At 33.0% G+C, this 12,773-nt stretch overlaps 1 protein-coding gene across 2 annotated transcripts in view; it reads right to left on the reverse strand.

Annotated features, from left to right (window-relative positions):
* Epha3 (EPH receptor A3) overlaps positions 1 to 12,773 on the reverse strand; it is a 342,530-nt gene that overhangs the window by 19,706 nt on the left and 310,051 nt on the right. For both annotated transcript variants that reach the window (XM_026393990.2, XM_026393989.2), the window contains exon 14: positions 259 to 408. In XM_026393990.2, the coding sequence (XP_026249775.2) occupies positions 259 to 408 (150 nt within the window). The remainder of the gene's footprint in view (positions 1 to 258; positions 409 to 12,773) is intronic.

A 12,773-nucleotide genomic window follows, 5' to 3' on the forward strand; every position in this document is an offset into this window, starting at 1 on the left:
TCACTTATTTTATTACATTCTTATTACAAATGTTTCACTTTGTCTCATTCCTAAACCCCTGTTTTAGGAAAATATATAAAGCTGTAAAAGCAATTCAATTAATATCTTTGCAAGACTTGGAAATAGTTTCATTTCTTCAAAGTATTCAATTTCAATGTCACAAACTAGGAGCCACCTGGTCTCATTTGTTCCACTTCCTTGCACAGCTTGATCTTTTAATCTGAACTCATAACTCATAAACTACAAATACACACTTACATCCTGATTGGACATCTCCCAGTATGGTCTTTCTCCATAAGACATCACCTCCCAGAGAACTATCCCATAACTCCATACATCGCTGGCTGATGTGAATTTGCGGTAGGCTATTGCTTCTGGTGATGTCCACCGGATTGGAATCTTCCCTCCCTTTGAGAAAAAAATCACAAGAATGTAAATGGGTAATACATAGAACACATACACAAAACAATCAAACCTAATACAATGTGTTGTGGTATTTCTATTCTGAAATGGAACAGCAGCTTCTGATAAATATTTTGATATTCTATTTTAATATTCAAAGGAGCACATCACTTACAGCAAAATTACCTCCAAACAATTTGGGAAATTTTTGAAACCATAAAAAAAAATAGAAAATCACTTAACCATTGTCATTTTATTGTAACTATGGCATGTTAATTAGTCATTTGCAACCAAATAAGCTGATGTAAATGTAATACACTATGATTTTTCACCTCAGAACTTAAAGTGATACCACCTTTGTTGATTTAAAATATATTTATGTTAATCAAGTGATATTAGTTAAAAATAATTAATTAATATTTATATATAATTTAGACCATGTCTTTTTACATAAATAAATATAGGTATTCATTAAATAAACTCAAAAATATAGTTAAAATGTTACTCTCTCCAAATTTATAAACTGTCCTTTTAAATGTTACTAACACAAAGAAATGATAAATGCTTGAGGAGATGGATTTTCCAGTTACACGTATTTGCTCATTACATATTGGATACATGTAATGAAATATCACACTCTCTCTTTGAGCATGTACAATTATTATTCAATTTAAATTAAATATTTTATTACTAGATATAACGTTCACTATCTCAGGACTTATTTCTGGAGGAAAATAATATTGCCTATATATATTGTAGGAGCTATAAAGGTCTAAATTCCAGGAATTTGCTCTCAATTTACAATATAAACTTAATAAGGATCTACTATTGTCAGCCATGTAGGAAATACTATGCTAGTTACTTCAAATGAGACAATTACAAATAACATGCTGACCCTTTTGTTTGAAAAATGTCAGGCAAAGAGGCATGATAATTACTTGCTGTGAATAAGTACAAAAAAGAGAGCACATTTCTTTTCAAACTTGACACTGCTTTAAGGACACACTTTTCTTAAAATAGAAATTCTGGTTTAGGAGTTCTAGTGTAACCACTGTCTGCATTTCTAACAAGCTCCAGGTGATGCTGGTTCTTGTGGTCCATGGACCTTACACCGAGCAGCTATGAGGTAGTGGCAATTGTTGCGGATGCTTACATGAAATTTAGGTTTGGAGGTCTCAAAATTTCAAGTATTTCCTCTTGATTTTACAAAATCAGACTTACAGATGTGGCACTTAACAAAATCTAACCAGAATTCCAATGGAACCATTGGAAATACTTTCTCTTCCTTAAAGAACTCAGAGAATTAACAGAAGTCAAACAAAGCTATATTCATGGTACAAAAGGAATGAACTATTTTAAAATCAGTTACAGATACTCTGACATGTTCTTAGTGACCCTTCCTTCCCTTTTACTAGAAGCAAACTACTGAAAGTATATGAATGGCAGGTTAAAAAAAGTAAAAGAATAACAGAAAATCTCTTTCCATGCTGAAAATTCTTATCTATTTAGAAATAAAAGACAGATATTTGTCACCAATGTTCATTGTTGCAATTAAAATATATGAATTAGAATATACAAATAAAAAATAACAGTAAGCTAATGTCAGTCATGACCAAGAACCTGTTTTTTTTTGAAATTTTTTTTCAACCAGGATTAAAATGGAACACACCAAAGTTGTTTCATTCTTAGTCTTAAATCATTATTTTTCAGAAAGAATTGAGCATACTTCAATAAATTTCTTAAAATAACAAAATACTGAAAAGTGACCTTTTTTAGGAAGTAGATAGCAACACCCATATTTAAGCTTGGAAAGAATCCAAGTTGTTCTGAAGACAGATGTAAGGCTATTGGAGGAGTTTTTGCTGAGGCACCATGTCCAACTCTTCCTGGGGATCTTTGCTCTCCTGAATCTCTCAACTTGCCTTGGATTTAGTATAGTGCATTCTCTAATGTAGCATGTGGTTATGGATACAAGCAAACTATTTCCAGAAAGATTTCCAATCAGTTGCTATTTGCTTTCACCTGTGTAAATCTATTTAAAGATTGTTTAAAACGCAAAATGGGAAATACGTTTGGGAAAATGTGTAGTAAATTATTTTAATGAAAACATTACACTTTTGAATTCTTTTCCTTTCCTCACACATTTTGTAACAGTTGTAGTCTGCAGTGTGCATGCATGTGTGTGTATGTGTGTGCATGCACACTCATACACACACATACACCCACACACTTGTTGGTATAACAGCTTCTCACTTTTTAATATAATAATTTCTTATCTCTGAGAATGCAAAGATAATCATAGATTTAAGACCCTCACCATTTCCCTAGCCAGGCATCCTGTAAATGATGCTATCTATCCCTGGGTAAATTAGAAGGATAAAAATGACTAAGGGTTATTAATTATTACTTAAGAATTTTTCTCATTTTTAATGGATTTATAATATACGTAAAACAATGAATAAAATATCTTTTCCTTAATAGAGTACTCAACAAATGCTCTCTTCTTTCCTCTTTTGCAGTCCCTTCAATAGTTTGACACACATTTATTAGTGGTCTAACAAGTTTATTAAATGAGGATCTAAGGGAAAGGTCATTGTCAACTACAAACCAATATTCAAAGTTGTAATACTGGTTTTGTTGCTAAAAATCAAAATCATAATAAAAAGAATTTTTAAAAACTTCCTTACTTTCCACAATGATAAACATCAGTTCACCACAGCTTTAAATGAAAGCAAAATAAACCAACAGTGTACATATTTAATCTGAACTTCAAAAAACAAACTATAGAAGAAATTTCAAACCAGTAAAATCAATATGGAGTTTAATGGAAGGTGAGTGTTCATGTTATCACGAAGTCTTCAATTAAACAACAGTGTAGTTTTAAACTCATAATGTTCAACATTAGTAAAATGTTATAGTAAAAGTAGATCTTGTAATAATATCCATTGTTACAAGTAAAATTAGAGTTCCCAGACTCTCATTTGAAATCCTAAGTCTATGAAAAGTTGAATATATTATAAGGCTCAAATAATGAGCATAACTCACATGAGCTTGTACTCACTTCAAAGAAAGAGAGGTTTCTATTTAAATGAGTTATCTTGGCAAATGTGCAGAGTAGCCATTCAATAAATGCTCATTCATCTTGATTGAATACCCTTTCTCCTGAGTATATGGTGGCTTCTTGAAAACATTTCCCCTGCCTGCCTTCGTATTACTAGAAACCTTCCTACTTAAACATCCTGGTAAAGGATGAACTCAGATGCAAGATTTGGCAATTTCCCAGGCAGAATCCATCACTCTATTTTGTCTGATCCTTCCACTGCTTAAAGATCTTGCCTTTCACCTTCATTTTTGCATTCCCATAGGATAAAATAGAATGTGACTTTCTACCTGTCCTGTTTACACCTTATTTATTGTAAAGAAGTATATAATTCCATCAAGTTGGAAATTGACTTATTATTTTATAGACAGTAGATTCTACTAAGGATTTCTGATAATTCTCAACATTTTAAATTGTGCAGTACATGTTCAGGTAACAAATTGAATCTAGTATCTCAGAATAGATGTAAACATTAAATATGAAGACGCCAATATAAATAGTAAGCAAAAGCACAACACAATTTATTTTTTAAATGTTCTTGCATTAAAACGTTTTGATGGCTCAAAATAGTAGTAAATATAAGATTTACTGAGCATCCTATTTTTAGTATCTCTAAAACTTTGAATCTTTGCCACATATATACAAACTCAGCATTTACACTCTGCATATGCTTTTAAGATTTTCATTTCCCTTCATAAACAATATACATTCTACATCAATGGTTTCAATTTAATATTATAGTTATAACTTTAAAACCCTAAAATCACCCAAATAATTTTTAAAGTATTTCAGTCTGTGCACTTGGATACACTGTATACCCTTGTAGAATTATTCTAATTAAAAATTTAAAGTAGAATAACAAAGTAACGGTTAAGTTAAAAGATTAGCAGCTATGTTTTTAGTCATCAGTATTAAGCATGATGTTTGTTACTTAATTTAATGCTATGTAGATGATATTTTAAATTAGATGTCTTATCTGTAGAATCCCAGCAGAATAATGTTATTGGAATATATAAAAATGGGTTTTTAAGCTTAAATCTTTTATTTTTTATTTTCTAGCATTTAAATTATTTTTAAACTGATAGATAACATTGTTTCATTTCAAACATGATTGTTTGCAGTATACATACATTGTTGAATGGTTAAATCCAGTTAATTGACAAATGTATTTCCTCACATAGTTCTCATTTTTGTGGTGAAATATTTTTGAAATTATTTGAACATACAGTATATAGTCATTTAGTATAGTCACTTTGTGTATAAATGGATCTGTGGAAATTTATTCCTAACTGTAATTATGCATAATTTTAGAAATATCTCCCTATCCCCCCATGCATAATCTGGAAGCCAACATTCTACTCTACTTCTATGAGGTAAAAAAAATCATATATTTTTAATTCACATAAAATCATTACAATAGTACATATTATTGGGATGATACAATTATTCAATACATGTATGCATTGTGGAATGTTTAAATCAGATTAAACATTTTATCTCCTCCAATATTTATTATTGCTTATGGTCAAAACTTTTAAATCCTTTATTCTAGCTTTTTAAAAATGTGCCAAACACTGACCTGCATGGGATCCAGACTCACAGTAGGCCCGGGTCCATCCCCTCACCTGCAGACATTGGCTGGAGGTCAGGCTCCAGCACAGGAGCAACTCTTCTGACCAGCAGACCACCATGGGAGCTCAGGCCTGGCCCAGATCTGCCACACCAAAATACATGGGACCCAGGCCCAGGGTAGGTCTAAGTTTGCTACTCCCCACAACCTGGGAGCCCAAGCCTAACCCACTTCCATCTTGGGACACTGCAGACATTACCATATCCTTCCCCACACAGTAGCCCCTACTTTTTAAACAATAGACAGAGCCTATAAGCAGTTGCATCTCCCAGAAGGCATCCTGAAGACAGTGTAAGGCCCACCCTTTCAGCCCCATCTCTGTAAGATATTGCATCCATCTTGGGGCACCTCCACTATTATCTTGAGTTATCTCGGCTATTACCTCCACCACCTTTAGTTAGAGTAGCATATATTGAGGGATGCCAGCAGGGTCTGGAAGCCCAACATCAAGGTGAGTTACAGACAATCTGCATGGGTACTACAAGAATATAAGGTAGAAACTGTAATATCTCAGATCCACACTGCAAGAAAGGAAGACACATGGACAACATATAAAAACAAGGGAGGAAGGTGCCCTAAACAAACCAGGACATTATAATAACAGAACCCATTGACAACGAAGTTGATTAAATGTTAGAGAAGGAGTTCAGAAGGTCCATAATTAAAATGAGCTGTGAATTAAAGAATGACCTAAATGAGCAAATATAGGCAAAAATTAATCACTCCAAAGGAAAAAAAAATAAGAGAGCAAATACAGGTACCAAAAGATTACTTTAAGAAAGAGATAGAGACTCTGAAAAAAAAATCCAGTCAGAAATCCTTGCAATAAAGAAAACAATAAGCCAAATAAAAAACTCAATAGAAAGCATAACCAACAGACTAGATCACTTGGAAGAAAGAGTGTCAGATAATGAAGACAAAGTATACAATCTGGAAAATAAAGTTGACCACACAGTGAAGATAGTAAGAAATCATGAATAGAAAATCCAAGAATTATGGGAAAGCATCAAAAGACCAAATCTAAGAGTTATTGGAATAGAGGAAGGCATAGAGTTTGAAACCAAAGGAATGTACAAACTTTATAATGAGATAATATCAGAAAATTTCCCAAGCATGAAGAATGAATTGGAAAACCAAATACAAGAGGCTTACAGGACACCAAATATACAAAATTACAACAGATTTACACGTAGGCACATTATAACAAAAATGTTTAACATACAAACAAGGATAGAATCTTAAAAGCTGCAAGAGAGAGGAATCAGATCACATATGGGGGAGACCAATTCCTATCTCAGCAGATTTTCAACCCAGACCATCAAAGCCAGGAAAGCATGGACAACATATACCAAGCTCTGAAAAACAAATGGATACCAACCAAGAATCTTATATCCAGCAAAATTAAGCTTTAGATTTGATGATGAAATAAAAACCTTACATGATAAACAAAAGTTAAAAGAATTTAAAACTAGAAATCCTGCACTACAGACTATCCTCTGCAAAATATTCCACAAAGTGGAAATGAAAAACAATGATGAAAATCAGTAGAGCAAGGTATTACATTGAAGGGAAAAACTAATCAGAGGAGAAACCAAGTCAAGTTAAATACCAAAAATAGACAAAAAATGGCTGGGAAGACAAATCATGTCTCTATAATAACCCTGAATGTCAATGGCCTAAACTCACCAATCAGAAGACAGACTAGAAAATTGGATTAAAAAAAAAAAAGAAAAGAAAGATCCAACAATATGCTACCTCCACGAGACTCATCTCATAGAAAAGACATCTACAGACTGAAGGTGAAAGGTTGGGAAAAACTATACCACTCACATGGACTGGGGAAGCAAGCAGGGGTTTCCATCCTCATATCAAATAATGTAGACTTCAAGCTAAAGTTATTCAAAAGGGATAAAGAAAGGCACCACAAAAATGTGCTGTTCATTATTATTATATATAATCACTCTAATGTAAAATAGGATGCCAGAACATTTTGCTCCTATGTAACTGTAACTTAGTACCCACTTATCAGGCTTTCCCAATCCCTCACCATTTCCTCACACACCAACTTCTGGTAACCACCACTCTACTCTCAATGTTTATGAAATCAGCTCTTTTAGATTCCACATGTGAATGGTATTTGTGTTTGTATGCTTGATTTATTTCACCTCACATAATGTTCTCCAGGTTCTTCCATGATGTCATTAATGACAGAACTTCATTCTTTTTATAGCAGAATAGTATTCCACTGTACAAATATATTTCACATCTTCTTTTTACATTCATATACTGACACACCAACCCTGGTTATATTGGGTTCCTGACTGCCTTCCCACTCCCATTTTTTGTACTTATTGGGTACCTTGAGAACAAAGCTTCTCTAGAGAATCAGTGTTAACTTTTCAGACCAGATTATTCCTAAACTGAGGGCTTCATGAACATTGCCAAATGTTTTACTGCAACCCTGGATTTTCTTATCTATATTTTATTTCTAATCTCCAGTTGTGGCAACTAAAACTGCCTAAAGACAATATCAAATCTCCTGGGGAACAAAAGCATCCTTATTTGAGAGGTACTATTTTAGACGGGATGGGATGAATCTTGATCAGCAAAAGGAAATAGTCCAAATGAGGTTCAGGATTTATCTATGTTTTTATATAAACTAAGTGAAATGATAATTTGTCATCATCATATTCCTAGGGATATTTTTATCCCTTTCTGTACTTCAACTTCAGTAAAAGCCAAGCAAGAATTCAATTTGCCATGGTTAATATTCTAACATCTTAATTTTGATAACATAAGTATTCCTTCTGTTTTTTTCTCTTTATTATTATTTTTTCTTTTCTCTTTTTACTTTCCTTCCATTTATTCTCTCCTCCTTTTCTCCCCAGATTTTTATTGCCCCCTCCTTTTTGAAATGGGGATTTTATATTGTTAGTGAAGATTAAATTAATGTTATAATTTAAGCAACTATTTCATAGTCAGACAGAGCCATCAATGACCTATCAATTTATTGAGATAATGAGTGTTTACAGCAAGCACAAACACTATCTGTAGCTGCAAATGCATCAATAGTATTGGCATAGAGAGATATTGGATGAGTACTTGAGGGTCCTATTTGGTTGTGAAATATGATGAAAAAGCTGTATACCTTAAATTTTAAATTAGGCACACTGTACAATAAACTCTCTGCACTCAGACTGAGCATTTTTTTTTTTAGGTCTGAGACTAACAGACTACAATAAGTTCAATATTCAGAAGTCTGACTACCAAATTTTCTGCAAATAACTCATGATGGAACATATGTACTATTCTGCTTCTGATTCTGAAATTCCAAATTCCTCTTCCTTCCCCACCACCTACCTCAAAAAAGTCAAGTTCATATCACTTAGTTGTTTCTGTTTTGTCTCTATGTTCCAAAATTCCTTTTCTGGTATATATATGAACCATCCAAAAAAAAGAAAGAAAGAAAGAAAGAAAGAAAGAAAGAAAGAAAGAAAGAAAGAAAGAAAGAAAGAAAGAAAGAAAGAAAACTAAATGCTTTTCAGTTACTGCAAACAGCTCTTTCAATGAGGCATGCAAAAATTTGGATTTAATAAGATAATATGTCATTATTTGGCATATGTCTTTTCTAGTGCAGTAAAATCATTTGGTTTTCTTGTAAATTTTTTGATGAATCTAAACTTTGGAATTAGTTGGTAATTTAAACTTTTGTAGATAAAACACTACCAAAGACTTAGTATATTTTAAATGTACAACTAATTACTATAAAATAATTTATTAAGGTGTATGTTTGTCATATTTAAGCAGATTTTAAAATTACACATTTACTTGAATGCTCTCTATGTCCACATGTAAGCTCCCCAGATATTTATGTATTTGAGAAAAGTTTCCTATGGCTTGGAGTCATCCCAGAATCACAGCATATGGAGTGTATCTAAAACCTCAATTGCAGAGAGACCTCCAATTCAAACATAACATAATCAAAATTTATATGTCAAAATATACTATACTGTCATCTATATCTAAAAACACTAAGAGAAATATTAACGTTTGCTGCCTGTATTTGCAAGGCCAAACCTAGAGCTGGTTCCTCCCAACATTCATGTGTGTGTAACTAAGTAATTTGGAATAGAGACAAATGGGGAGATTTAGTTATTTATTTCATTTGAATTCTTAAGATTACTAGGAATCAGAAGTCTTGGTTTCTAGGACTACCCTTGCCACTCCAACTTCATTTTAGCCAGGTTGCTTAAGCTTCCTATGCAACTATATTTTTTATTCATAAACTAAGGCCAGTCAGGAATAAAAAATTAGACTACATGCTAATATTAATCCATTTCTTAAGAGAGAGAGAGAGAGAGAGAGAGAGAGAATTTTTTTTAAAGAATTTTAATATTTATTTTTTAGTTATCGGCGGACATAACACCATTGTTTGTATGTGGTGCTGAGGATCGAACCCGGGCCGCACGCATGCCAGGTGAGCGGGCTACCGCTTGAGCCACATCCCCAGCCCATATTAATCCATTTTTAACAGGTAAACAACTTGAATGTCATATAAATCTTAGCTCTTTCCCCCACATATTTTTACATTAAACCTACATGAATATCAAGAAAGCTGACATTTTCAGGGTTAACTATCTGGGCCTCCTAAAGATGGACTAACTTTGGACTAACAGCATATCTACTTTTATATTGTATCTGGTTTAAATCCTATAAATTCTTACAGAAGGATTAAAGGAGATGAATAAAGGCTGTAAGCAAAAATTGTAATGGTTCTTTGGGTAGAAGAATTATATAGTTGCTAAATTCCAATCCAGGATTAGGTTGGATTTCAAAACTATGTTTCCTTTGTTAAGAAACAGAAGTTAGAGTAGGAATCACCCAGTGAACCTGTTCTTGAAAGATCTTGCAATTCAGTTTTCTAAACTTAATGAATTTAGACAGTTTAAATGAGACATCTGGCCAAAAGCCAGAATGTTCCAGAAGCTTAGCTGAAGTCAGCTCATTTACTACAGGTTAGGGGTGCTTCAAGGCAAAGGATTATAATTGATGAAATGTCTGCATGTTGAGACATAATATCTCATATCTGCCCCAACTTTTTTTCTAATTATGTATACCAATCTTTCTTCACTGATTTAGGAAATGTTTTGCTGATTCATGTTTCACAATGCCTGTCTGTGAACTGTCAGACCATACTGAAAGTGACAAAGGACTCTGGAGAGTTTATCTAGTAAACCCTAAATAATTGAGTATTTAACCTGGAGGCAAATATTGGCCTCTCAGGTTAAAAAGTGGAAATGCAGAGATAAATCATTTTGCTAAAGGATGTACCATCTATCTATTATCAGGGACTAAATTTCACTCACTGTAGTAGACAACAAGGTGCAGGGCAATCCAAGAGAACTCCCAGGGGAAGCATCTATTTTCATCCCCAGTAGTTCAAATCTAAACACCACTGAGAGAATAGTTTCAGCAGATGTTGATTGCCACAAGAGATCTGAGATAGATGATCCTTTAGGTAGCAAAAGCCCATCCCTTGAACATTTGTGATTTTTCAATAATATATGAAATGATTAAGAATTTATTTAGAGTCAGGAAGATCTTAACATGGTAAGTTGCTATATGGAAAATGAAGAAATGAAACACAAGAAGTGAAACACAAATAAACACAAGAAATAAAACACAAATAAACAGTATTGATGTCATTTTCAGAATCACAAAATAAAATTTAAGGAATCTGATGTGTAATCTCTATCTTACATAAAAAACAAAACAAATATTGAGGGCTAAGTTTAAATAGATGTGTCAATATGGATTCAGATTTTTTCAGGATTCAGAAAAGTTTTAAGTGCCAAATTTTGTGTTGTATATATAGCAAATGCTAAATTCATTATTTTAAAAAGTTACAGAAATAACCAACTCCATCTTGAAAGAAAGAATAAAGCAGGAGACATTATACTACTTGACTTCAAAATATACTTCAAAACTGTAGTCGTCAAAGCAGCATGTTATTTTCATAAAAACAGACACAAAGATCAATGGAACAGAATAGAGAGTTAAAAGGTATACCTACATTATCTACAACCAACAGGTTTTCAACAAAGGTACTAAGAGCATGCATTGGAAAGGATTTTCTTTTCAATAAATTGTGCTGGGAAAATTGGATACCCACTAGCAGAAAAATAAAACTAGACCCCTTACAAAAGTCAACTGAAAATGGATTAAAGGCTTAAGTGTAAAACCTGAAATAATGAAACACCTAGAATAAACCCATAAGGGAAATGCTTCACTAGATGGTCAAGGATTTGGGGGGGTCAAGTCATGGTAAGTGCAAGAAACAAAAGCAAAAAATATCTGGGGATGGAGTTCAGTGATATAACACCTGCCTGGCATTTACAGGGTCCTGGCCTCGATTGCAAGCAATGGAAAAAAAAAGTCCTTTCCTGAAATTCAAAAATTATATGTTTTAAAGTTATAATTGGCAGATAAGTGATTTTTCATTCTGTTAGTTAAAACTAGTGGTTTAGCTAGTTGTAGATTGCTTGACTTGCAAGTCCAAAACCTGGGTTCAATTCCCAGCACTTCAGGAAGAAAAAAATAAGACATAATAAAAACAAAATACAGACAAAATTACATCAAAATAAAAAGCTTTTGCACAGAAAAATAATCATCAGAGTGCATAACATATTTGTGAGGTATACATTTGATAAGGGGTGAATATTCAGAATATAAAAGGAATTCCAAACAACTAAATATCAAAAAATAATAAACACCCAATTAAAAAATGAACACTGAACATTAACAGACATTTCTCAAAAGAAATATATACCTGGCCAACAAGTATAAGAAAATGTGCTTAACCTCATTATTTACCAGGGAAATCAAAATCAAAACCACAATAAGATACCACCTTACCCCAGGAAAAATGATTATTAATCAGATGACTAAAGATTACAAGTGCAAGCAAAGATGTGGAGAAAAGGGAACCATTGCATACTGTTCGTGGGAATGCAAAATAGTAAAGACTTTACAGAAAACAGTATGGAGATTCTTCAAAAAATTAAAATTAGAAGTACCATATGATGCAGCATTTCCATTACTGTGTACACATTTGAAGGAAATGAAATCTGTATACTGGAGGGACATCTGCACCCCTTGTTCATTGCAGCACTGTTCACAATAGTCAAGAAATGGAAACAACCTAAGGGTCCATTGATGGATGAATGGATTAAGAAAATGTTCTCCATGAACACAATAGAATACTATTCAGCCATGAAAATGAATATGCAACAACATTGATGGAACTGGAGATACTACTTTGAGGGAAATAAGCCAATTACAGAAAAATAAAGACATGTAATCTATAGGTGGAATGATGATGCAAAAGATGATGATGCAAAAGATGAAAGTAGAATGGAGGTTACCTGGAAGGTATGGTAGGACAGGAAAAGGCAATCAATGGGTAGTGAGTGACAGCTGAATTGGAGCAAGAAGTTCTAGTGTGCAACTGTACACTAGAGTGGCTATAAAGAACATTAGTGCCCTGTGTTTTTCAAAACCTTACAGGAAACTATTTTGAAAATTTTCACCATAAGGAAATGATAAAAGTTTTAGATACATATGTTTAGTATGATTTAAACA

Source organism: Urocitellus parryii, chromosome 2 (assembly GCF_045843805.1).
Source record: "Urocitellus parryii isolate mUroPar1 chromosome 2, mUroPar1.hap1, whole genome shotgun sequence".
Classification (NCBI taxonomy): Eukaryota; Metazoa; Chordata; class Mammalia; order Rodentia; family Sciuridae; genus Urocitellus; species Urocitellus parryii.